This window comes from Balaenoptera borealis (genome assembly GCF_965194805.1).
Source record: "Balaenoptera borealis genome assembly, chromosome: 20".
NCBI lineage: Eukaryota > Metazoa > Chordata > Mammalia > Artiodactyla > Balaenopteridae > Balaenoptera > Balaenoptera borealis.
In genome coordinates, this window is record NC_138879.1 from 52,820,944 (window position 1) to 52,847,002 (window position 26,059).

Sequence of the window (26,059 nt, forward strand, 5' to 3'; positions counted from 1 at the left end):
GTCGGTTACAGATTTAATGAAGTCTGAAAGGCATGCGCGATCGTGTTCAGAGATAGGGAGGCCCCGCCAGGCTCTCTCTCTGCACCTCAATAGAAACGATGTGGTGTCCAGGTACCATGGCCAGGCCCAGCACACGGGGTTCCCCGGCAGAGAAGGAATCTGGAAAGAAGAGTCAGAGCATCAGAAAGGCAGGCCAGCGTCGGCCCCGCCCCTTCTGAGCCACGACTTCTAGTCCCAGAAAATAAGGGGTGCAGCCAGGCACTTAAGGGGAAATGCTTTGCGTGAGGCTCCACCGCATTCCCAAGCGGGTGTGCATGCCCCGGGCACTGACCCGACGGCTTGAGGAACTCCTGCGCCGAGCCCAGGATAACATTGCAGTCGCGGTCGGTGCAGAGAAAGCAACCGACCAGTGTCCGTCCATCTGTCATGCGAATGCGCATAGTCTTGTTGAGCAGCGCCTCCAGCTGCTGCCTAGCGCGCGTAGCCGGTGAGTCCTCGCGCTCCCCATCTGAGTCCTGCGCGGGGCGGGACAGGCGCTCAGACCGCGCCGCCCCGGCTGCTGCCCGCCCGCGGAACCACAGCTCCCGACAGCCCGCGGGGCGCTCACACGAAGCCCAGAGGCTGCCGGGAGCTGCAGTTCCCCCTCCGTCCCCCCATCTTGCTCCCCGACGGCCCCTCAATCCCAGAACCCGAGCTAACCCCTGCGCTGGAGCTGCTTTGACGCCGGCTGCAACAGCCATTCTCCTCTCGTAGCAGCATGGTCGGTCCAGCTGCGGCCATTTGTTCCCGGGCCGCCTCCAGGCCCTTCAACTTCCTAAGAACCTTTCGGGTCCGGTGGTCTGAGATCTCGCGAGCGCTCCCGACCTGCTTTCTTTCGCGAGATCACCTCTCCTCCTCCTCCTCCTCCTCCTCTTCGTCTCCGGCAACTGCAGAAGTCTCGCGAGCTTCTATTTCGGCGCTGCGGCTCACTGAGGCCTATTTCGCGGGATGTACCAAGATATCGCGAGAAATTTTCAACTCTAGTGTCTTACACATCCTTTAAGGAACCCTGGAATTTAGCGAGAATACCTTTTTTCATAATCACACTCCTCCCCTCCCTTGTTTTTCTGCCTCGCGAGATAGTATGTCCTAAATACTCCCTGTAGCCTAGGCCACTGTGAGTGAAAACGGAGTGTGTTCTCTTTCCCGCGGAACTCCTGAAGACACAACTCCAATTACTTGAATGCCTGAATCGGACTACGTTTCCCGTGAGCACGCGCAGCCCACGCTCCTCCTCGCCCATACAGCGTTTGATCTCAGTGGACGGTGGCCGGAAAAGGACAATGGTTTCCATGTCAGCGGATAAACGCGCTCGCCTTAGCTCCCGAACCAGAGGGAGGATGCAGCAGAGAGTGCGTGCTGAAAAGCGAGGAAGCAACTAAAGGAGTCGGTGACCGATAGAGCAAGAGCCATGCCACGCCGGGGCCTAGTGGCCGGGCCAGACTTTGAGTATTTTCAGCGCCGCTATTTCACGCCGGCCGAGGTGGCCCAACATAACCAGCCGGAAGACCTCTGGGTGTCTTACCTGGGAAACGTGTACGACCTAACGCCGTTGGCACAGGAGTACAAGGGTAAGGGCCACACTTTGGGCCAGCGTCGAGGGTGTGTTTGGGGGGTGCTTGGTTCTTGGATGGCTAGCATTGACGGCAGCTGCTCCTTCCCAGGAGACCTGCTGCTGAAACCCATCGTGGAAGTTGCGGGCCAGGACATCAGTCACTGGTTTGATCCAGACACCAGAGATGTGAGTTCTGCTGGAACCTGGGGTTGGGGGGAGGGGCACTGGAGAGCGGGATGAAGAGGAAAAGCAGAGGCTAAACAGAGCCCGAGATAGTGACTACTCCGACCCTCCTCCCCCAAACCCTGCTTAAAAGATCCGCAAGCACGTAGATCCGCTGACCGGTTCCCTGAGATACCGCACCCCGTGGGGCCGCTTTCTGCACGTGCCGCCTCAGCTGCCCCGTTCGGACTGGGCCAATGATTTCGGGAAGCCTTGGTGGCAGGGGTCGCGTTACGAGGTGGGGCGGCTGTCCGCCAAGACCCGGAATATCCGCATCATTAACACGCTCACGTCGCAAGAGCACACTCTGGAGGTGAGAACTGGTGCCTGGGGGCAGGTTAGAGGGAACCGAGAATCCCAGCAAATCTCCAAGCAGATCTGCAGGCCAGCAGCTCTCCACAACCGGTGGGAGCTGTATTTTCTTTCCTTTTAGGGGTAACCGAGGAAAGAAGACCACCTACGTCCCCAGGGTTGGGAATTAAAGGTGTGGCTGGGCCACAGGGTACAAGAGACTTTTTCTTAAGCCCAGGGTGACAGTTTGTGCACCTTAGTGATGGTTGTCCTCGGAAGCTCTTACATGCTGTGTTTTTGTACAGCAATTGCAACTGGGCTCTCTTATTAGTCTACTCTATTGTGGGGATGAGGTGAGGGGGCCGTGACTTTAGGGCTATTTGTTTATTACAAGTGGCTGCCATAAAGGCAGGTAGGATTTTGGGGGCCATTCGTTGCATGCTGGAGCTCCAACTTTATTTCTGGGACTGTGGAGTGCCTTAAGCTGCTCTCTGCCAAGGGAGGCACTCTGATCCCAGCTTTGGGCTCCTGGCCTTTGCTTGGGTGTGTGTGTGTTTGCTCGTTCAACCCACAATTCTGGGTGGGGTGCTTTCGTGTTCTCCAGGTGGGGGCCCTGGAATCAATGTGGGAAATCCTACACCGCTATCTCCTCTATAATGCACATGCTGCCAGCTACACATGGAAATATGAAGGGAAGAACCTGAACATGGATTATACCCTGGAAGAGAATGGTATCCGGGATCAGGAGGAAGAATTTGATTATCTCAATATGGACAGTACACTCTACACACCTGCAGTACTGCTGTACTTCAGTGATGACCTCACAGAGCTATAGAAAGGGAGATGTATGCTCATGTAGGCTCAAGACATATTTTGAGTTTAGCTGTTTCTGTGACCTGTAGGAAAAGAGGTGGGGATGGGGCGGGGAGGGCGGTACCTGGACCTAGACCTCCATTCTACTCTGGGAGCTGGCCTGAGGTTCCCATGCCCTACTGAAGTGTAAAGGTCCTATTCCTCGGGTTAGTTACAATTTACTCTGAGAAAGTTAGGAAGAATGCTAGAAGTGAATTAATTTTTAGGAATGATACAAGAAAATAAAGTATCTTAGATCATGGAGATGTAGAAGAGGATAGTCAGATAGAGCTCAGGCAGAACTTTTCGATAGTAAGAGAAAGAGAAGTCCTACACAGGGATGAGGGATGGAAGAACTTTTCTGGCAATGATGGAAATGGGATGGCTGCAGGAAGATGGGATTTACAAAGACAGGAATAGGAAATGTCTATCACTGGCCATATAAAACTGGCTAATCTCTCTTCTGAATAGTATTTGGCAGCTGAAACCCAAGAGGAACAAAGGAAGTGAATGGTCACCAGGTAATTCAGGCTAGATATTATGCTATGTGCTTTATACACCTCATTTAATACAACTATCCATAAGACAGATACCATTACCACTACTTACAGATAAATCTTCTGAAGCTTAGTAAGATTTAATAGCACAAAAGGCACACTACTTAGTAACCAGATTGCAAACCCAGGTCTCCCCAATTCCAAAGTCTAGGTTCTTCTCAATGTCCAGGCTCACTGCACAAGGGGAACCTATAGGCCTATTGTGTAGTCAGCCGTGGTGTTGTGCTTTTTGGTTTTGTTTTTTTAGTTATTGTCTTTGGAAGGCACTTAGCAGAGTTCTACAGTGGTAGAGAGGACACAGGGAAGGCCAAGTGTCAGCTGAGTAATAGCTATTGAGGCTACTTCATGGTTAATCCCGTAGCAAAACTTTCCTCTGACTTTTCTGAGGCAAAGAGGTGGGTATATACTGATTCCAGGAAAATTAGAGTGGGAAAGGGCTCTTGGAGTGGGACACTTTAGAAGGGGGAGAAAAAAGGAGGCAACAGCATGTATATTCATGATGGGCCTGTGCCTCTGAGGGGAAGATGAGGAAGACAGGGTCGACTTTGCCAGATGGTGACTCTACAAGAAGGGGCTTGACAGAGGTGATGTAAAGAGAGGAGCTAATTAAGTCAGAAAACTCCTGGTGTTCAAAAGAGAACAACCATGGAGGGCAGTGGCCAGATTTGGTCCCCTATGACCTAAGGAGGGAAGGGGAATGAGAATCACAGGTGAATTTCTTGACAGTAGCAGGCAAAAAAGAAGCAGGGAGATGTTAGTGCATCTTCGTGGAAGGTGGCCCCCTATGAGACACTGGGTAGGCTGCAGAGGAGTGTGCTGAGGGGCTGGCTATGAACGGCATGGACAGAGGTGGAGACATCTGTATCCACCTGCAGTTGTTTCATGTGTATCTTGTTTGCTCAATTAAACCCTAAACTATTTGAGAACCAAAGCTATGCTCTTGCTGTAACCCCAGCCTCAGGGCCTGTGCCTGTGGGATCTGCCCAAACTCGTCCCTCTTCCAGGGTTTCCTACTTTAGTACCTCTCGCCAGAAACACATCCCTTTCCTCACACACCCAGTCACTCTCCAAGTAGATTCTATCTCCTAAACATCTCTGGAATCCATCTTCTTTTCTCGAAGCTGTTATCATCCCCTCTGGTCTGGACTGCTGCGATAACTTCCTAACCAGTCCTCCCATTTCCTCTTCTGTCCTCCACACACAGCAGACTGAGCTCTGAAAAACAAACCTAAACATCTAACTTTCCTCCTTCAGATTCCTCAGTGGATTCCAGCTGCTTTTGGAATCAAGTGCTAAATCCAAAGACCTTGCATATATCAGCCTCTACCTTGCATCACCCCTCTTTGTTCACTGGCTTTCTGTTCACTAAAGGTTTTCTTGCCTCAGAGCCAGCACACAGGCTGTTCTCTCTGCTTACAACACTCTTCCATTTCCCACCTTGCTAATCCTACGTGTTTCTTCCTCACAGAGACTTTTCTGATTTCTCGATGCAGGTCAGGACTTTGTTAAATTTCAGAGCACTTATTACAGTAGTAATGTTAAAATTATGGATGTAATTGGCTGGCTGGCTGGCTGCTAGATTGTAAGCTCATTGAGGGCAGAGATTGTGTCCATCTTGTTCACTGCTGTATTCCCAGTGTTGGACACACAGTTGCTGCTCAATAAATTCTGACTGAATGAACTCAAATGTTAAGTGAATTCCTCTGCCTCTAGTAACTAGTGGATGGGATGTTGTGTCCTGGGGGAGCAAGGTGGGACCAAGAAATAGGATGTCTGGATCCTATGCTGTCATCTCTATCCACGGGTTTCTCTTTCCTTGTTCGCCATAGATCCAAGACCAAAAATTACTCCATAGAGGTTCTTCCTCTCACCAGATTTTTGGGGCAATCGACCTGTCTTTTCTCTATATGGCCACCAGGTGGCTGTAGTCTCCTACAGAGTGAAGGGAAAGGGGCCCGGATGAGGGAAAACACGTCCAAGTTCTAAACAGGTTAGGATTAAAGGTAGCCTGTGGAAACGTACAGGTGAGAGGGAAGGATCAGAAAAAAAGGGAAAACAACACGGGCACTATTCTATTAGCATTAGGTTTATTCCTATTTTTAATTTTTTCCATAAGCACATGCCAGGAAAGGAGTGTAGTTTGAGAAATAAAACTCACGGGATAGGACAAGGGGTCTGATTACAGGTGTGGGTATGTACAGGGTGAGGCACAGAACTATGGAAGGAATAAAGATCACAAAATTTTAAGATAATAGAGTATGTTCATTTATTCTTAGAGGGTTTTGTTTTGTTTTGTTTGTATAAAGCTTTCTACTAGGCACTACCTTGGTTCTCTAAATATCCAAGACTGGATATTTGCATGAGTATGTAAATAATGCCTCGTCCTAAAACCTAGGAAGTAAATAGAACATGACTGTAGGCCCTTTGGTAATGATCTCTTCCATTTTGTAGGGAGGTCGGGTGGTGGGTGGTATATTGAAAGGAACGTTGCCTGCCCTCAGTAAATCATAGCAGCTTCAAAGAACTCAATTTGCAAATATTTCCCACAAGGCTCAGTCACTATATGCACGTATAATTGGGGGTCATAAAAAGGTGTTATGTTCTTTGCAGGAAGCTTGCTCACTCAGTGGGCTAAAACATACACACATGAAAAGGTAAATGAAAATAGTACATGGTAAAGGACCAAATTATGGTACAGAAAAAGTTTCCACCTTCATGGCAAATCACAACTGGGTTCTTAACCTGGGCCTCCAGAAATGACTTCTAAATACTGTGTGTGTGTGTGTGTGTGTGTGTGTGTGTGTGTGTGCGCGTGCAGATGTGTATTATCTTGGAGAAGGGTGCTGTAATTTCCATCAGTCTCAAAATGGCCCAAACCCCTGCCCCTGAAATAGTACACACACAAGCACAATAGTAAAGACCCTCAAAAGTAAAATATCAAAGGTGACAATACGATGTGGTTCCTGGATTCCTGGCACCTGCCTCAATGGTCTACTTCAACCTGATACACCTGTGTTCCCATGGCAGCAATTCCTAAAACTTTAAGCCTTGGGGCTAAGTTTATAACTAGTCTGAAACATTTTACTGCCTCAAATTCTGATCTGGACATACCTTGGAGCTGAGTGAGGGGATCTATCATTTGGACTTGGGACCATAACACCAAGTCATGACATCAAGATAAGGTTAATGTACCCAGTCCCCACAGCTGAGTTTAGATAAACCACATAGATGTGTTGATAATGGGAGAACAGCCACTTTATGATGGAGCAGCAAGAGTGCATGGAGGCTTAGCTGTAGAGAAAGCAGACAATCTGAAACCTGAATGATCTTGGAAGTCAAAGATTAAGCATTCAAAATACAAATAGATATGCAGTCCAAGTACTGGGAAACACTCACACACACAAAAGCTGGTGGATGAATAAGTGAACTGAGGCCATTAAAATGGGATCAGGGGTCAAGAAGGTTGAGACGAGGAACAATATGGATGAGACACTGCTAGAATTAAGTCCCTTTCTTACTGGGAGCAGCCCAGCTCCCGCCCTTTGGGAGCTTAATGTTTAGTGGGAACTTGGGCATCCAGTTTCAATCATCTGACTTAATCATCTCTGTATCCCCAACAGCCATATAATGTCTGGCATAGAGTGGCAATAAATACATGGTTGTTTCAGGAATGAATGGTAAATGTAACCCCCACTACTTGAAATACGTGAACTCAGGAGTCAAATATATTCAGATACTGTGGTGTCCCTTGCTACTTGCCCACTCTCACTATTTGAAGAGAGCAGAAGAGATCTGGATAGTGAGTGACATTTGTGCTGATAAATTCTTCCAGTCCTCCTAGAGAACAGTAAGGAGGAAATATTTCCTTGCCCTTAATGAACAGCCTATAGGAGTAGATATTACTCTACCACAGTGTATCAGGTGAGAATGTATTTGGCTGCAAGTAACAGAAGGCTGAGCTGGGGCTTAACTATAAAGGGTTAAATTTTCTCACATAATGAGAGAGTTTGTGGTGTAGTGACTCCACTAGATAGACAGTTCATCAACATCACAGGTTGCTCCTGTTTTTGTCTTATGATTATCTCCTTTTTGGTTGCTCTACTTCCTGTCTGTATTGTGGGCAGGAAGGAGGAAGAGGGGAAGGATGAAAGGGCAGTGCCTAAATCAAAGCAAAAAATTTTCCCAGACATCCTTAGCAGAACTTTGACTACGTCTCATTGATAGGACATGTGTTACACAATGACCCTTAGCTGCAAGGGAGTCTGGGACAGTATTTTGTATTGACATCCACAACAAAAGCAGGGACCACTACTGTGGAATGAGAAGGGATACTGGATAGGAACTAGTGATGTCTTCCACAAGAAGTGTGAAAGTGCTATTCATCCATTCATTAACAAAAAAAGTTATTAATAAGCACTTTGTGCCAGGTACTGTTCCAGGTACTGGGGATACAGCAGTGAATGAGACAGGCAAGGTTCCTGCATTACTGGGACTTATACTCTGGTGGGATAAAAAAACATGTAGACAAGATCATTTCAGATAGTGCTAAAAGCTCTATATTATGTATGTGTATATACACATATACATATATGAATGCATATACATATATATATACACACACACACACAAATACCAAAAGTACTATAAAGACAAAGAAACAGAATTACAAGAGACAGTGATGGTTGAATGATCAGAGACTTGCCTGAGATAATCACAAAGACTGATCTGTATCACCTGTAGATCTGCATTTACCTGCATTAATCACTTAATCATCATAACAAACTTAAAATACTGTTTTTACTTACACTGAAGAAAGAAGGAGACTGAAGCACAGAGAGGTTAAGTAACTTGCCAAAGGTCATACTAAGTAGCAAAGGTGGGCTTTGAAACAAGACAGTCATAGGCCACCCACTTAACCACTGAGTGGCATCACCTCCCTGCATGACAAACATAGGCTGCTGTTCTAGTCACCTACTGCTGCTTAACAAAACCATCCCAAGACTTAAGTGCCTTCAAACAACCACCATCATTTATTTTGCTAATGAGTCTGTAATTTGGGCAGGGTTCAGTGGGGACAGCTCATTTCCATTCCAAAAGGCATCAGCTGGGTGGGTTGCTAGAAGCTGGAGAATTCACTTTCAAAATGGTTCACTCAATGGCTGGCAAGTTGATGCTGTCTACGGATTCTTCTCCGTGAAGACCCCATTCTCAGGGCAGCTTGGGCTTCCTCATAGCATGGTAGCTGGGTTCCAAGAGCAAGTGTCCCAAGAGAACCAGGAGGAGCCTCAAGCACCTTTTTTTTTTTTAGACTTAGTCACCTTGCTTTTTTTTTTTAAACATCTTTATTGGAGTATAATTGCTTTACAATGGTGTGTTAGTTTCTGCTTTATAACAAAGTGAATCAGTTATACATAAACATATGTTCCCATATCTCTTCCCTCTTGCATCTCCCTCCCTCCCACCCTCAAGCACCTTTTATAACCTCACCTCAAATCCAAGGGGAAGGAACTAGACCTCACTTTTCAGTGGGAAGAGTGTCAAAGTCACACTGTAATAAGAGCATGCTGGATGTGAGTTGTTATTGTGGCCATTTCTGGAAAATACAATTGACCACAGATGCACTGGAGGCAAAAGGAGGAATATCCAATCAGTCTCGGGTAGGAGGGGACTGCTGAGTCTTTCTTGAAAACCAAAGTTGGAATCCTGGCCCCACCATCCATTTATTCAATTCATTAACCTAATACTGAGCATCTGCTATGTATCAGGAACAATTCTGGACTCTGTGAATACACTAAATAAGAAGACATAATTTCTGCCCTCAAGGAGCTTACAGGTTAGTGGGAAATTCAGAGAAGTTTGTGAGCCTCTTTTCACCTTGCTTCTACTTATATAAAGCAGCCAAGGGAAGTTTTGTTTGCTTTTTTGTTTTTTGCTTTTAATTGGAGTATAGTTGATTTACAATGTTGTGTTAGTTTCAGGTGTACAGCAAAGTGGATCAGTTATACATAGACATATATCCACTCTTTTTTAGATTCTTTTCCCATATAGGTCATTACAGAGTACTGAGTAGAGCTCCCTGTGCTCTACAGTAGGTCCTTAAGGGGAAGCTTTTAAAGTTCCCCTGTTTAAAGTCTTCAAAGGCTTCCAACTCCTCTTAAGAGGACATAGGACACCCTTACTGTTGTCCACAAGGTCCTGCATGATTTGCCTCTTCCAGGCTCTTTTTTTTATTTTTAATTTATTTTATTGAAGTATAGTTGATTGACAATGTTATGTTAATTTCTACTATACAGTAAGTGATTCAGTTATATATGTGTGTGCGTGTATATATATATATATACGCGCACACACATACATACACATATACACACACATTCTTTTTCATCTTCTTTTCCATTATCATTTATTACAGGATATTGAATATAGTTCCCTGTGCTATACAGTAAGACCTTGTCTTTTGTCCATTCCATTTATAATAATTTGCATCTGCTAATCCAAAACACCCAATCCATCCTTTCCCCCCTGCCCAAGCCCCTTCTTTATCTCCCTGTTGGCCTTTCAGTTTCTGACACTCCCCCAAGCTCCTTTCTGCCAGGGCCTTCTCACATGCTGTTTCTCTGCATGGGACACTCCACCCTCCACTCATCACCTGGCCAACTCCTGCCCCTTAAAGGCTTTGCTTAAATGATGTTTTTTTATTTATTTATTTATTTATCTATGGCTGTGTTGGGTCTTCGTTTCTGTGCGAGGGCTTTCTCCAGTTGCAGAGAGCGGGGGGCACTCTTCATCGCGGTGCGCAGGCCTCTCACTGTCGCGGCCTCTCTTGTTGCGGAGCACAGGCTCCAGACGCGCAGGCTCAGTAGTTGTGGCTCACGGGCCCAGTTGCTCCGCAGCATGTGGGATCTTCCCGGACCAGGGCTCGAACCCGTGTCCCCTGCATTGGCAGGCAGATTCTCAACCACTGTGCCACCAGGGAAGCCCAAGGCTTTGCTTAAATGTCACTTTCTCAGAGAAATGCCTTGGGAATATCTAAACCCAGTCTGGGGAGATCAGGGAAGGCTTTCTGGAGAACATCATCTCAAGCTGAGACTGGCAGGACAAGGAGGAGGTAGCCAAGTGAAGAAGTGAGAGAGGGTAAGGAGGAAGAGTAAACAGCATGAGGAGCGCATAGTTTGGCAGTGAGAGTGTGTGGAGAGCTCAGACGCAGAAGCAAGTGCAGAACGGTAAAGCCAAGAGGAGATGGGAGGCCTGAAGAGGGTGGGCAGTGAGAGACATTGAGGCCAGACCAGGTCCTGCGAGACTTTGTAAATCAGGTTAAGTTTTTTTTTTTAATTGAGATATAGTTCACATACTGTAAAATTCACCCTTTTAAAGTGTACAATTCAAGGTTAAGGGTTTTATAAGGATAATGTCACGATCAGAATTGCATTTTTGAAAGGTGACTTGACTACAATGTCAAGAGAGAATGGATCGGAGGGGAGAAAAAGAGAGGAGAGAGTGGAGACAGGGAGACTGATGCTATTGCAGCAGTCCAGGAAAGAGATGAAGGTGGCCGGAATGAGGTTAGTTAGTGGCAGTGGAGATCAGAGAAGATAAACTGAAGTTAAGAGAGAATTACACAACTCAATAATTTATCGGGAGGGGGTCTGAGGCAGAGGGAGGAGTCAAGGATGACACCCAAGTTTCTGGCCTGGGTGGAGGAGGATGAGTCCACTGACAGAGGAGGGAAACGCTTGGAAGAAGAGTTTCATGGGGAAGGAAGATGATGTGTTTTTAGTTAGCTATCTGAAGTAACTCCAGGACATGGAAATACAGATGTCCAGATCTTACCAGATATGTGGTACGAGATCCTAAATAGAGCTCTCAGCTAGAGTTAAAGGTTTGGGAATTACCCTCAGTGAGTAACTGTCAACCAAAGTCAAGGATGAGATCACCTCAAGAATAAAGTGTGATCTACATGCAAGGCCTGGGAGGAACAATACCTAAGGGAGGGGAGGAGATGGAGACTCAGAAGTACGAGCCAAAGTGGTGAGAGAGACCCTGGAAAACGGTGCCAGGGAAGCCAAAGAGAGAGTATTTGAGAGGAGGGAATGGTAAACAGTGTGAAATGTCACATAGTCAAGTAAGGTGAGGACTTGAGCATCCACAGATTTAGTGAACAGCACAACAGTGGTGTGTTAGAGAAGTCAGACAGTAGATGGATGAGGTATGAATGAGGTCTTCACAGAAGAAATCCAGCTGCAGAGGGAGGAGTTTTCTGGCTTTGTAACTATGCACAGAATACTTTTCTTCTTTTAGATTCCATTTCTTCAATCACAAAATATGAACAATAGAAGTAAGGATTCACTGAGGACAACAGGCATAAGCCAGGACATGGTCACTTAAAAAGAAGCTACCTTACATTGTTGTTGAGAAGATTAAATATAAGGTACGGGGAAATGCTCAGCAGTACAAAAGGTCCTTGGGACAGGCACTCGAAATGTTTAGTTTTCTTTCCTTTCCTTGTGCTAGCCATTCTTTATTTAGTAATGAATGCTTCCCTTGGGATTTCCTGAGGTTCCACACTATTCAGCATCCAGGGAACATCTGTCATGATTAGGAAATTAGTAGACCGTATCTGTGACTAACATTTGGTTTCTAACCTAACAACAGTGTTTGTGCCTCTATTGGGAGAAGTGAGTATAGTAAAATGTGGTTTGTTTCATATTATACCAGAGTTGAGCTTATTTAAATAAAGCAGGGGAAAGCAAGGAAATGGGGCAACTATTGGGAACAAGAATAACTAAAGTCAGCCCTTTGCTCCTTCAGCTTAAGGTGTTATTCATAACCCAGGTTGTCAATCCTCTCACCTTACAAGCATCTTAAGTGAATCTCTCTGAAGTGAGAAATGGCTAATAGTAAATGTGACTGTTTAGAACACTAGCTACCAACTATCAAGCGCCTTATAGCCAGTGCTTTATGTAAGTTAGCTCAAAATCTTCACTACAGCCATGTGAGGTAGGCATTAATATCCCTGTTTGACAGATAAGGGAGCTGAGACTTGAGGGATAAGTTGCTTGCCCAGGGTTACTGTTAGTAAGTGGCAGAACTTGGATTTCAGGTGCTACCTGAATCCAGAGCTCAAACTCTTCCTCTGATGGAGGCAGTGAATAACTTCATTACTTGGCTCTGGAATACATTTTAGGAGTTATATAGTTTGGGAATATAGCACCTTTTTAAAAAAATCAGTCAATTTTAATTTACTAATCATATCCAATTTAGTCTGAAATTAACTCTCCCAATCCAGAGAGCTAGGTGGGGAAAAGGCCCACGAGCAAGCAAAGGGGCAGGAGGATGACAGCTTGGGGTTCGCCAGGAAAGGTGTCAAGGCAGTTCTGCTGAAATAACCAGGGCTTAACAGTAGGTGGAAAGCAAGGTATTCTGGCTGGCCAGTCAGTGAAAACCTATTAAGAAATTGTTAAAAGGCAATGTCAAAGGGGAAAAAAAATGTTTGGTTTTTGCCATTTTGTATAGGACTGTTATATTGTTTCCATCATAGTGGTCAATCAAAGCAGGTCTAAAAGAAACTGGGAGGGAATTCCCTGGCGGTCCAGTGGCTGGGACTCTGCTTTCACTGCCGAGGGCGCAGGTTCGATCCCTGGTTGAGGAACTAAGATCCTGCATGCGTCGCAGCCTGGCCCAAAACTGGAAAAAGACAAAGATAACAATTTGGGGCCAAATCTTCCTTTTCTTCTTCTTTTTTTTTTTGGTCACACTGACCAGACCCTAACCCCTGCATCGGGAGCGCAGAGTCTTAACCACTGGACCGCCAGGGAAATCCCTTCCTTTTCTTCTTAAGGTATCCCCTTTACTCAATGAATAGCAAAGGAAAGGATTTAGCTAAAAGGCAGCAACAGAAGTAAGTATGAGCAGATGTGAGATCATAGACTCACACAGATCACAAAGACTATTTCAAGAAGGGGGTGTTCAAGTTAAGAACTCAGAAATTTCCTCTTAATTCAGTAACCAGGTTGTTGGTCATCTTGTGAAAGCAGTTTCTGCAGAGAGGTTGGGCAGAGGGTTGGAAAATGAGTAGGCAAGTAAAGCAGACTGAGTGTAAACAATTCTTTCAAGAAGCGTGGCTGTGAGTGGGCACAGCGAGGTAGGGTGGCAGCTTACGGGTCCAGAGTGTCTCTTTTAAAGTTGGGAGATTTGAGTACATTTAAATGTGGTTGTGAAGCAGCAAGTAGGATGGGAGATAAAGGAGAGTTAGGGGATCACTGTTAACCATTACACCCTAAGAAGGTGGCAAGGCTGGGAGCCAGAGCCCAAGTGTAGGTATTAGCTTCGGACAGGATAGAAGGGAGGAAAGGACAAATATGAATACAGTTAAATATGTAGTCTTAGTGTCAGTATTTCAAGGGAGTTCTCATCTGATGATCTGTCTCCTAGAGGGAGACGATAAGACGTTCTACTGAAGCATAAGGCGGAGGAGGTTTGAGGAATTTGAGGAAGGTTTGAAAAAGTCACCATGGAGAACTGAAAGGAAGCTGACTAGGAAAAAGGATTTCTGAGCAGGGACACTAATCTGGAGTGGTCATGGTGTTCCTGACACCATGTGGTCATGCAAAGTGCTCCTGAGTGTAAACAGACAGCCGAAGTGATCCAAGGTTGGGGGTTTGCAAGAGGTAAATAAAGAGGGTGCTGAGACGCAGGCAGCAGAGTGGCTGAAATGACAGACCATGGAATCTAAGTTGGACAGGGAAGGAGGGGAGAACATGGTAGAGCTGATTAGGAGAAAATGGAAGAATTAAGGGATTACAGGGTCTCATGGGTCCAAGAATAGTGAATAAATGAGAGAGCTGGAAGGATAGAAAGCTGTAGCCAAAGTAGGAGGCTTGAATTTAATATTTCAGAAGAGGTAAGAATTTACTATTTCCTAGAGGTGGGAGAGAGAAGTGGAATGGTGAGAAAGGTCTCTGGTTACAGCATCGAGGGCAGGACTGAGCCAAGCGTCAGTCTTCAACGAATGAGGGGAATGATCGGGAGGAAAGCAGATGACAGCCAAGGAGAGAAGTGAAGGGGTAAACAGCCGGACTGCTGGAGCCTTAAAGAAATAGGGGCTTTTCACACAAGATGAGAAACAACCTTGCAGAAAAAGAATTAGATTCCTTCAGATATGAGGTCTGTACCTATGTTTATTTTCCATATTACTGTGTTTTAAACTTTTTGGGACTACCAAACTTGATGAACAAATGTTAGATACTATCTCCTGTTCTGTCTCTCTCCATATATTTTTAAGATTATTTTTTTAAACTTGAAAAGATTTTTAAATTTTCATTATAGAATATGTGTTACTTACAGAAAGTTCCAGGTAGAGAAGCATAAAGATGCAAAACAAAAATCACTCTTATTCCTATCACTCAGCAGAAACCAGTATTAACATTCTAACCACTTCCTTCTAGTATTTTCCTACATGGTTGTGATTATACTACACATATGGCTTTATATTGTTTTATGCAATTAACATTAGATCATAAGAATTTGCTCATGTCATTCTGTCAGTGTGGCAAAAGGTCAACAATCAGTAAATCCAGGTGAAGAGTATATGGGTATTCACTGTACTTCTTCAACTTTTCTGTAGGCTTGAAGTTTTTCAAAATTAAGAAGTTACAGGTGGGGGGGAGGGATAAATTAGGAGTTTGGGATTAACAGATACACACTACTATATATAAAATAGATAAACAACAAGGACCTACTGTATAACACAGGGAACTATATTCAGTATCTTGTAATAACCTATAACGGAAAAGAATCTGAAAAAGAATATATATATAAGTATATAACTGAATCACTTTGCTGTACACCTGAAACATTGTAAATCAACTGTACTTAAATTAAAAAGAAAAAAAAGTTTACAGGTGGGAAGGGAACTAATCACAAAGAAAAAACAAGTGAATGATAACACAAGATTCAGGATACTGGTAGGGCAGGGGGCAGGAGAGGAATGTGAAATATGGAAGACCATTACGAGGCTTCAAAGATGTTACTAATGTTATATTTATTAAACTGATACTGAATACATGTGTTCATTTTAATATTCTTTGTGGTTGATGTATGTTATACATACTTTTTTGGACCTGTGAAATAGTTCTCAATAATAGATATAATTTTTTAAATTAAAAACCTCCTTTCTGGGCTTCCCTGGTGGCGCAGGGGTTCAGAATCTGCTTGCCAATGCAGGGTACACGGGTTCGAGCCCTGGTCCGGGAAGATTCCATGTGCCGTGGAGCAACTAAGCCCGTGTGCCACAACTACTGAGCCTGCGTGCCCTAGAGCCCACGAGCCACAACTACTGAGCCCGTGCGCCTAGAGCCCATGCTCTGCAACAAGAGAAGCCACTGCAATGAGAAGCCCGCGCACTGCAACAAAGAGTACCCCTGCTCGCTGCAACTAGCCTGTGCGCAGTAACGAAGACCCAACGCAGCCAAATATAAAATAAATTTATAAAAACAAACAAAACAAAACAAAACAACCTCCTTTCTGTCATGAACTTACCACTCCAGCTGTATGAGGTCCACATACTACTTGCTGAATAGTTTCTTACTCAACCTAAACTGCCCTTCTTCCTCCTCTCTGCTATATAGGTCTTAGTTATGTTTTGGGGCCTACTTCAAGTACAACTACATATGAAAGTCCTTCAGTCCCCCTCCCCTCCCCTCCCTAAGAGCTCTCTTCTCTGAACTCTCAGATTTTTACAGCCCAAAGCAATCATCACTACCACATATCCTTAATTAACTTTTTTGTGTGTTTATTTCTGATCTCAAATGTCTCTCCTCCCTCCACCTAATCCCTTGGTCACTAAAAAATTTTCAAGTTGCTTTAAAAGATGCACAATGAAAAACAATGAAAAAATATGTTTCCCTTCCCAGTGGTAATGACTACAGTTTCTTGTGTATTCTTCCAGGAATATTCTATGGAAATTCACATTTTTTTTCCCTTTCATCAATGGTACCATATTATACATGCTCTTCTATAACTTTCCTTTCTTCCCTTCATATTTTAATTAGTTTTTAAACCAGAACCTCACTAATGTCCTCTAAAGTCTAACTACATTACACACATTGATTATACTTTGCTTCCATACTTTTCTCCTCAAAGAACGAGAAATTAGTGAGGCATGATTTTTTTAGAGAAATCACACTACTTTTTGTCCCATTTGGCTTCATTTGTTAATGTAATCATGAGGCTACATAAATTTGTTTACACAAGTAAATACTGTAAAAATTCAAAATTATCAATAAAGCTAAATATCCCCCTTGACTATTATTTCCCAAAAGTAACCACTGTGACCAATTTGGTATGTATATGTCCAGAATTTTTAAAAGAAATTTACATACATATAAATGTATCTGTAGAAACATAGTATTGTTTTTAGTTTCTCTGAACATAAATGATATCATAATGTATATACTGTTTTGCAGCATGCCTTTTTCCATTCAACAATATAGTAAAGAATCTTACTATGTAGATGTAACTCATTTTTCTTGACTGATGTATAGTTTATTTAGTTATTCATTACTGTTGGAAATTTAGAGTGTTTCCAATTTTTTGCTATTACAAACAACGTTGTAATGAACATCTTTGTATGTGTCACCTCATGCACGAGTGTGATGACTATTTCTCTAGGGTAGATGATAAGAGATGGAACTCTGTATCAGAAAACATGTAAGTTTAACAATGTACTAGATAAATTAAGTTGACCATTGCCAGTTCTGTAGTATAGCTGTTATAAATAAGTTATACATGTGACCATCAATTTTACATATTAGTTCCTTTAAAACCCTAGGACATCCATTGACTTATAAGTCATTTAGTATATAGAACAAAGAACAGCAGACTAGAAATTGGAAGATACAGGTTCAAATTCTGGTTCTGTCCCTAACAACAAACTTGATCTTAGGCAATCCTTTCAACATCTGGGCCCCAGTTTCTGTACCTACAAAATTAGATTAAAGTGATGTTTCCTAAAATATGGTACCTATACCACTGGTAGCATGCAAGATGCTTTTATTTTTATTGACTTTTAATAATTATTTGTATTTTAAAATAAATCAGGAAAATTATAATTACCTTATCAAATCAAGGATTTATGGATATTATTTCTTAGTTATATAAAATTTGCTTTTTAAAGGACATTTGTTTAAGTTAAAGTGAATTGAAAAAGGAAAATAGTATGCATATAATAGTATAGGTGGCATGTAAATATGGCAAGTCATGACTATGATACATGAAGGACTGAGGTTTCTTACTTCATGAAATCTAGAAGAGGTTAGATTAAAGCAGTAGATCCCAGACTTTTAGATTACAGTGACCAGTAAAACATTAAAAAAAAAAAAGTTAGTGATCAACATGGAGTTCCTGACTTTTTATTGCGCTAATTAATGACATTAAGAACAAAACCAAACCTATATACCCATCACCATTACTTAACAGAAAGATATTAAAAATATTATTTTGTAACTATAAAACAAGTACCTGTATGTTGAAAAATTTTCAAGTTGTACAGAAGTATAAAAACTCATTTTCTTTCTCCTTCTCTCTCCCTATAAAATCTATCATGGACATCCTTCTAACACAGATCTACCTCATTTTTAGAACATTTTAAATAAACATAATATACTGCTAAATATATTAGCATATATATACATATATATTACATATTTGTTTCATATAAATATAGCATATTACACATTTTATATAAAAATATATGAGAAATATATAATCTCAGAACAAAGGACAGAGCTCCCCAGGAAAGGACAGGTGGCAACCTTACTTAGCCATCTAAACACTGGTTTAGATGACCTTCTGTCTCTAAAATTCCATGATTAAGCCTCGAAAATCCTCAGCATTTACATGCTTTTCATTATTACCACTAACTTCTGTATTTCAAAAGATAACTAGGAATCTCTTTAACATCTCCTTCGGTAGAAAATCACAGACTGCAAAGTGCTTTTTCAGTCCTTTGATCTTGTTGCATGAGTTCATGCCTGTGCTCTATCAGTCATTCTCACTGGTTCCCTACATCAGGGTTTTAACCTGGGCTCCATAGGTTTCAGGATAACATATGTGGTATTTTGTGTAGATACTGTTTTTCTGGAGGAAGGGGTTTATAACTTTCTATGATCCAAAAAAAAGGTTAGAAACTATAGCTTTGGATGTTTCTAGCTTTTTTTTAAATAAATAATCTTATTATTGGCTTGGGAGTCCCTTACAATTTTTTTCTTGTTCTTTTTTTTTTGCAGCAGCAGCAGGGGTTGGCATCTAATTTCTGGTTTGCATTTGACAGCTGTATTCCTGAGTTCCTGTTCTCACTTTCTTAATGGTCTTCTCATTAAAAACAAAAAAATTCTCTCCTACCAAATAGTTATACGGTATTTTAATTTTTTATTTTATTTTTATTTTTTGAAGTACAGAAAGATAGAAAAAAGCAGAGTGGTGCCCACTTTGGAACTGACAGGCAGGGACACAGGCAGCTAGAGAGAGCAAGACACACAGGCACATATAAAAGGCCTCAGGACAGACAGAATAGACAGCTAAAAGAAACAGAGAGGAACCTGGAAACACAGAAGGAGAGACACAAGAACTGAGCACACAGAGAAGAAGCAAGGCAAAAAAACCCAGACAAGCTGGCAAGGAGAGAAAGGAGAATTAATGACAGAGAGACAGAGAGGCAGGCAAGATCACCAAGAGGGACGCAGACAGACAAACAGAAAGGGGGAGAGAGAGAGAAGAAAAGCAGACAGAGAAAGAAAACAATAAACAAAGAAAGAAGACAAAGTGATAATAGCGTTTTATACTACACAGTGCATTATAATTTATAAAGTGCTATCACATACATTATTGCAGGCAGACAGGGAGAATCCAGCAGACAGATGGGGTGATGGAGGGATACAGGCCAATCAGACAGAAGAGAGGGAAGGTGGCCAATCAGAAAGAGAGGCTAGAATGGAGCCCAACACAGACAGTTAAGAGGAAAGACAGAACCAAGAAAAGAGAAGTGAGAGAGGAAGAGAGGGAAAAAGAGGAGAGAGACAGAGATAGAGGCTGAAACAGTTAAATTCAGGAATACAGGCAGTGAAAAAGCAAAAATGAAAGAACAGTGCATTGTGTGTAGAAGTTTTATCATCATCTTTCTGAAGACACCTGGATAGAGGGTGTTGTCTGTGCTTCCCCCAAGGAGTTATAACATCTCTAAGGTGGCATGTGATAGGAGCCAGAAGGAAGGATGAAAAAGGGAGAAAGTTTTAGTAAGAAGCAGAGTTTTTTAGACTAGGAGGAAGACAAACTTCTTGGACAGGCCTAGGTCAACAGCCTAAGAGTACTGCTGAACCTAAAAGGATCTAGATTCATATTCCTTTAAAGAATTCATATAAACTGGGAAAAGCAGAGTGGGCCCCTATCTACTCCATGGGCATGTAAGCTCAGCTTACAAACCATCTGTACTTATTAATTGTTCCTATATTTACAAGGTATTTTTCAGTACTACCAGTGCTTTCATGGTTTTTCTCAATTAATACATAGTTCAGTGATGAAGAGACCAGCAATGGCGTGTGGCCATCAGGACAACTCCAGACGCAGAGCAGAACAGGATATTAGGAGAGAGCACGCCCTTCCTAAGCACACCTCAGGTCCTGGTAGTAAAAGTGTGTAACTAGCAAGCAGTCAATCAAAAAGACAAGTACCATAAAACAGAATCAAAAAAACAAGAAGCAAGAAATGGCAAGCCCAGTGAAATAGGAAGGAGGACTGACAGACTGACAGAGGAAGAAGCATCCAGCAAAACTGGGAGAGAATTTGGAAGGAGTGCAGCAAAAAGCAATCAGACATATATGTGTAGACTCTTCTCTCGAACAAGATCCAAGAAATGTGTAGTGACTACCTCAGAGGAGAGGAAGTGGGGGGTAGGAGGGAGGCTTGCTCTCATACAGGATACTTTTAGTACTTTAAAAATTTTGTACCATGTGTATGCACTATCTATGTAAAAGCTGATAGAAAAAGGAGGAGAAAAAAAGCAAGCAGAGATGTGGACAGCAAGAGCCAGCCAGGCAGACAGATAGCAAAAAAGCAGAAAGACAAGGAGAGACTGGGAAAATGGCAAAAAGATTGAGGCAGGCAGACTGTGTGAGGGGCCATAAAGATAAAAAGAAAAAGAAAGAACTGAAACAGAGGCAAGCAGTGAGAGAAGGCAGGGTAGGGGATATGGCAAGAAGGCAGGTAAGACTTTGGGGCAAGGGGGTCACTGGCAGGTCTGTGGTAGCGAGACTATCAGCATTGATGGGATGCTGGAATAGGGGAAGCCAAGGGAGAAAATGCTGATAAGCAGACACACTAAAAAGATACAAGTTTTAAACAGTGGGACAGCAGCAAGCAAGTAGAGTAGACAGGCAAGAAGACACACATAAAGGGAGGCCAGGAAAAAGCATGAACTAAATAGACACAAAGAAGAGAAGGAACAAGTAGAAGGCAAGATAAGAGGCAAACCAAGACAGGGAACCATGGTAGGGACTGGAAGGTAGACAAACCAAGAGACGGAGACTAAAAAAGTGATAAGAGTCAGGCAGGCGGGGAGACAGATGGCTAGAGAGAGAGTGGTGGGCAAACAGCCAGAGAAGCAGACAGACAACCAGAGAGAGAAACAGGCTGCCAGCCAGTCAGGGAGGAGCAGACAGGCAGGCAGGCAGGCAGGCAGACACCATAATAGGAGCAAGCAGGTAGAGAGGCAGGCGGAAACAAGGATAGAAGAAGAAAAATCAAGAGATCCGTAGGGAGAGAAAAGAGAACAGGTGATGCAGGCAGGCAGAGGGGGAGATGGACAAGAGGGAGGATCAGGCAAACTAACAGATCCATATGCAAAGCGCACTCGAGAGAATGATGAATGTTTGTACAGGGATGCACACAGCCACCTTTCGCCCCCCACACCTGCAGCTCATGGCACACGTGGCAGGCAGGCAGGCAGAGGCGCTCAGCACAGAGGGAGAGGGCGCAGCATGATGCGCAGGGCTGCCCACATGCACGTGGGGACACTCTTCCCAGACACACACAGAGAGGCCAGAAAGAGGGGGAGTCAGGCACACATGAGGAAGAGGCACACGCAGTCAGAGCCTGGAAGACAGAAGTAAACAGAAAGAAGACAGAGACGGAAAGTCACTTAGAGGTGACAGAGCCTGAGAGTCAAGGGATGAGAAAGGACAGTCTCGGTAAAAAACAAAGACACACGTACACAGAAGCCCATGTACAGAAAGAGTGGGATACCCAGATGAACTAGTACACAGGGACCGAGAAAGAGGACGTAACAAAATCAAATGGAAGAGGAATAAGAGTTACACTCAGTACCGGAATGATATGGGAGCAGAAACAAGAGAACTCCAAAGTCCAGGTTAAGAAAAAGATGGAAATCAATGTTCAATAAAGAGCATTAGCTGGGATTGGGGGGTGGCACATCAATAAAGAATACTTAAACCTTGTAAGCAAAAATATGCCCTGTCACTATCTATTACTTTCTGGTTGCTGCCTACCTACCCCTCCTTCTTAAGGTACTCCCAAACCCTGCAGGGGCTGCTGGGTGGCTGGCAGCTATACTCAAGAGACAGAGAAATAACCCAGGAGAGAAATGATTCCACAGGCATGGGATGGGAAGCAAGGAAAAGGTCAAAGTGAGATCAAAAGAATGGGAGGAAACTGTAGTAAGAAAAGGGTGACAAGAACGAAATAGGGTTGAACTGAGCTATTTGCCCTTCTTCCTTTGCTAGCATTGCTGAACTGGCAAGTTTTATTTTATGACTTCTCTGACCAAATCTCTGGATGAGAAAGCTACTTGTGGACTCCTTTTCAACCTTCCATCTGATTCCTGATACCACTTTAAAGATAAACATTGGGGTACAGTGGGAAACCATGGGTCAGAAAGTCAGATGAAAATGTGAGTGTTAACCCCCTACCTCTTTCTTTTTCTCAGTCCCAGTTACTTCTCTTTTTCATGGTACCTCAGTTTCTTCCACTCTATCAGTGTTGGAGATCATGGAGGAGGGGAAATATACTGAAACAGGAGAAAAGAGAAAATAATTTCACAATCTTCAGACTTAAAAGAGAAAATAATTTCACAATCTTCAGACTTAACTCTTTCCCCTTTATTCTAAAAATCTGTTCTATTTACCCCCTAATTTAATTTCCCACATCAGATGAATTTTATATTCAAGTAATTGGGGGAGGGGAAGGCGAGGTAAAGGAGAAAAGAGTGAGGATAAAATTTACAATTATAAATCACTGAAAAGGCTGGGCAAAGGGGAGAATCAAACATGGACTCCTTTGAAAAAAACTCAATCATCGTATCTATTCATATCTCTCCCCCAAAAGTCACTAGGATTTCTATCACTTCTTTAAAGAAAGAAAAAAAAATTCCAGTACCCCTTCTCACTTAAAACATACACAATTAAATGCGTTTTGACTTCAATGAGGTATGTAGAAAGAGAGTTACATATAAACATATATTTCATCTTTTTCCTTTTCAATGCCTGAAGGGGAAAAAAAAAACCTTCACATCAAACCACTCCCTTCTGAAGTATTCAGAAAAAAAAAAAAAAAGCTTTTCTTTAAGAGAAGGGAGGTGGGGAGGAAGAGACTAGTAAAGAAAAAAAAAATTTAAATCTAGTTGGACTAGTATCTAACTAGTTAACCTTTAACAATTTATGCTGATGTCAGACTGAGCATGAGTACTGATTAATGCCCCCCCTCAAATATTTTTTTATAAGGGGGGAGTTAGTCACAGCAGCCATTTTTGTTTTATGCAGAAATCCTTCATGCCCCCCCCAACGCGCACACACACTCACTCACACACACACACTCAGTACACAAGGAAAATATCTCTATTAATCTGTGCACTAATCAGTTATAAAAAAGGGAGAAATTTGTGGGTTTCTGGGTAGAGGCTATGAGATGGGGGTATAACAGGGAGGAGAATGGGGGGGGTGAAAAATGAAATATTAAGCCAGCCATTTTGTTTTAAAAGGGGATTTTTCCCCCCTCTCCCTTTCTTCACGGAGGGGGTGGCGGTGCTGCAGGGGGGGTTGTTTTAAAAATAATTTCCAGGCGGCCATCTTAGTGCCTCAGCTCTGAGAAATATTTCTGAGCGCCCCCCTCAGAATTTAAATATATTTAAAGCAACGGAGAGGGGGGTAGAGAGAAGTCGAAAACTTTTATATATATATATATTTTTTTAATCCCCTTCTCTTGTTCTCTCGGGAGGAAGGAGAGAAGAAAAAAAAAGTCCTCAATTCTCCCCAAGAAAATTTTTGGGGGTGGTTTGGCCCCCCTCGTCAGACGGCGGCCCCGAGGGGGGGGTTTCGGAGGGGGGTGGCCCGGGGGTTTTGGGGGCTGGGGGAGGCGGTGAGGAGGAGGAGGACGCCGCCGCCGAGGAGGAGGAGGAGGAGGAGGAGGAGGAGGAGGAGGTGGTGGTGGTAGCGGTGGGGGAGGCGGGCGGGCGGTGGGTGGGGGGGTGGTGGGGGGGCCAGAGCCACAGGATGGCTTCCCCTCTGAGGGACGAGGAGGAGGAGGAGGAGGAGATGGTGGTGTCGGAGGAGGAAGAAGAGGAGGAAGAAGAGGGCGACGAGGAGGAGGAGGAGGTGGAGGCGGCCGACGAGGACTACGAGGAGGACGACGACGAGGGAGTACTCGGGCGCGGGCCGGGCCACGACCGGGGCCGCGACCGCCACAGCCCCCCCGGCTGCCACCTCTTCCCGCCGCCGCCGCCGCCGCCGCTGCCCCCACCGCCGCCGCCGCCGCCCCCGCCGCCAGGTAAGCGGCCGCTGACTCCCCCCTCCGCCCCCCCCCCCCGCCCCAGACCGAGCCGGAGCCGCGGGCGCGCGAGGCCCGGGCGGGGGCGAGGCACCCACCGCGCGGCCGAGCCGAGGCGAATCCGGGGCGCGGGGCGCCGTCTCGGGCCCGTCGCCCCGCGGAGGTCCGGGCGGTCCGGGCGGGCGGCGGCGGCGGCCGCCGGGCCAGGCCTCCTCCCCTCCCCCGCCGCACCCCTCCCCCGCCGCCGCCGCCGCCGCCGCCGCCGCCGCCGCCGCCGCCGCCGCCGCCCGGGTTGGAGAGCGCTGGGCGCGAGCTGCATGCGCGGACCGGGCCACTCGGTCGCGGCTTTCGGGGGAGGAGGAGGAGGAGAGTTTTTTTTTTACCCTCGGCGGGGAGGGGGTAGGCAGGAAACGGCCGAGGCGAAGCCAGGGCCCCCTCCCTGGCCGCGCGAGGGACCGCGGAGACCCTGGCGGCCGGACGGCGGCGTGGGGGAGGGGCGCGTGGGGGAGGGGCGGCCGAGCGGGCGCCCCTGGGGCTTCGGCCCCGGTGGGGTTGGACCGAGGCGAAGTGGGGTTTGCCTGCGAGGAGCGGACCGCGGCCCTCACCCCCTCGTCAGGAGTTGGGAAGACCGGGGGGGGGGGCGGGTGGCCATCGGACCCCCCCCCACCTGCGGGGACTTCGGTGCCCGCCAACTCTGGAGCGTGCGGTGGCACGTGGGGGAGGGGTCGGGTGAATGTTTGCGGGCGGCTGACGACTAGGGGCAGGTGGTGGCCACACTCCACGCGGACCACTTCCTGGAATGAGACTGGCTCCTGCCCCCTCTCTCCGGCTCGTACTACGGAGAGCAGTCATTGAAAATTGGGGACAGGGAGGAGAGAGGAGAGTGTCTGGAAAACCAGATGCCCCCAATCCCACCCCCTTTATCTCTCCTCTGCTCTGGGCTCTTTTGTGTCAAGTGCGCCCCCACCCCATGACCCCGACAGTCTGGGGTGGCCGAGCTGCCAAGCTGTGACTCTCACGTGGCTGCCATTCACTGTCACTCACTCTCCCGCTGAAACCACCCACACCCTGACCACGTTGGGGGGCGTGAACTGCCCACCCAGCTGTTCTGCAGCTTGACCGTCACTCAGCACCCCTCCCCGGGGATGACAAGTCACCCGCACTGTCTGGGCAGTTCCGTCCGCGGTGGAGGGGCCTGATCACTGCCTCGCGTGGGGGGCCCAGCAGTGGTCCCACTCCGGCCACCCTCCAGAGTGTTCAGATAGTGTTTTTCAGAATAGACTCTAAGTGAGCATCTTTCGGGTGTTCACACCCCCAGGCCTCTTGGTGCGGTGCAGCACAAATGCACCAAACTTCAAAACGTCTAACATCATACTCTTTGTAAAACTGTCATATTGATCTGTGTGGCTTCAGTGGCAAATGTTCCTGTCTAGTTGAGACAGCCTTTGAGGAACTGTGGGGTGCTTTCTTGGGCCGGGGGAGGAGGGCTATGTGTATCTAATGGAAACAGGATAAAGTCCACCTCCCCTCCCACCAGGCTGGTCCGAAAACCGGAAAAGTTTTTTAAAAGTTATCCCAGAGAGCCCACTGATTTTGCAGAAGGGAGAAGGAATAAAGAATTGTGGGTAGGGGATTGCCTGGAAGACAGCAGAGGTGCTAAAAAGAGAGGAAGAAAGGATGTCAGGTTAAGTTAGAGCATTAGCAGCTCTCGCTT

The 26,059-nt window shown here is 45.2% G+C and overlaps 3 protein-coding genes across 26 annotated transcripts in view; 2 read left to right on the forward strand and 1 right to left on the reverse strand.

The window, feature by feature from the left end:
- On the reverse strand, window positions 1–24,604 carry NAA38 (N-alpha-acetyltransferase 38, NatC auxiliary subunit). 4 transcript variants are annotated; one of them, XM_082371644.1, is made up of 5 exons: window positions 24,444–24,602; window positions 22,494–22,591; window positions 700–1,048; window positions 332–515; window positions 1–159 (listed from the first exon to the last, which is right to left on the reverse strand). In XM_082371644.1, exons 3-5 carry the CDS (start codon window positions 778–780, stop codon window positions 47–49), a joined length of 378 nt encoding a protein of 125 aa, XP_082227770.1. In that variant the 5' UTR covers window positions 781–1,048; window positions 22,494–22,591; window positions 24,444–24,602; the 3' UTR covers window positions 1–46. The 4 variants fall into 4 exon arrangements, with proteins under 4 accessions (XP_082227770.1, XP_082227769.1, XP_082227767.1 ...); XM_082371643.1 differs by having other exon boundaries at window positions 332–975; window positions 24,444–24,604; XM_082371641.1 differs by having other exon boundaries at window positions 332–1,048; window positions 24,444–24,604.
- Window positions 1,055–22,487, forward strand: CYB5D1 (cytochrome b5 domain containing 1). 4 transcript variants are annotated; one of them, XM_082371638.1, is made up of 4 exons: window positions 1,055–1,610; window positions 1,704–1,780; window positions 1,911–2,129; window positions 15,712–22,487. In XM_082371638.1, the coding sequence occupies exons 1-4, from the start codon at window positions 1,451–1,453 to the stop codon at window positions 15,814–15,816; spliced, it is 561 nt and encodes a 186-aa protein (XP_082227764.1). In that variant the 5' UTR covers window positions 1,055–1,450; the 3' UTR covers window positions 15,817–22,487. The 4 variants fall into 4 exon arrangements, with proteins under 4 accessions (XP_082227764.1, XP_082227765.1, XP_082227763.1 ...); XM_082371639.1 differs by having other exon boundaries at window positions 15,739–22,487; XM_082371637.1 differs by lacking the exon at window positions 15,712–22,487 and adding an exon at window positions 2,712–5,197.
- CHD3 (chromodomain helicase DNA binding protein 3) overlaps window positions 24,038–26,059 on the forward strand; it is a 25,283-nt gene continuing 23,261 nt past the window's right edge. For 10 of the 18 annotated variants that reach the window (XM_082371621.1, XM_082371622.1, XM_082371619.1 and 7 more), the window contains exon 1: window positions 24,038–24,345. In XM_082371621.1, the coding sequence (XP_082227747.1) occupies window positions 24,072–24,345 (274 nt within the window). In that variant the 5' untranslated portion in view covers window positions 24,038–24,071. The remainder of the gene's footprint in view (window positions 24,346–26,059) is intronic. The other 8 variants (XM_082371605.1, XM_082371623.1, XM_082371616.1 and 5 more) reach the window with 1 other exon arrangement.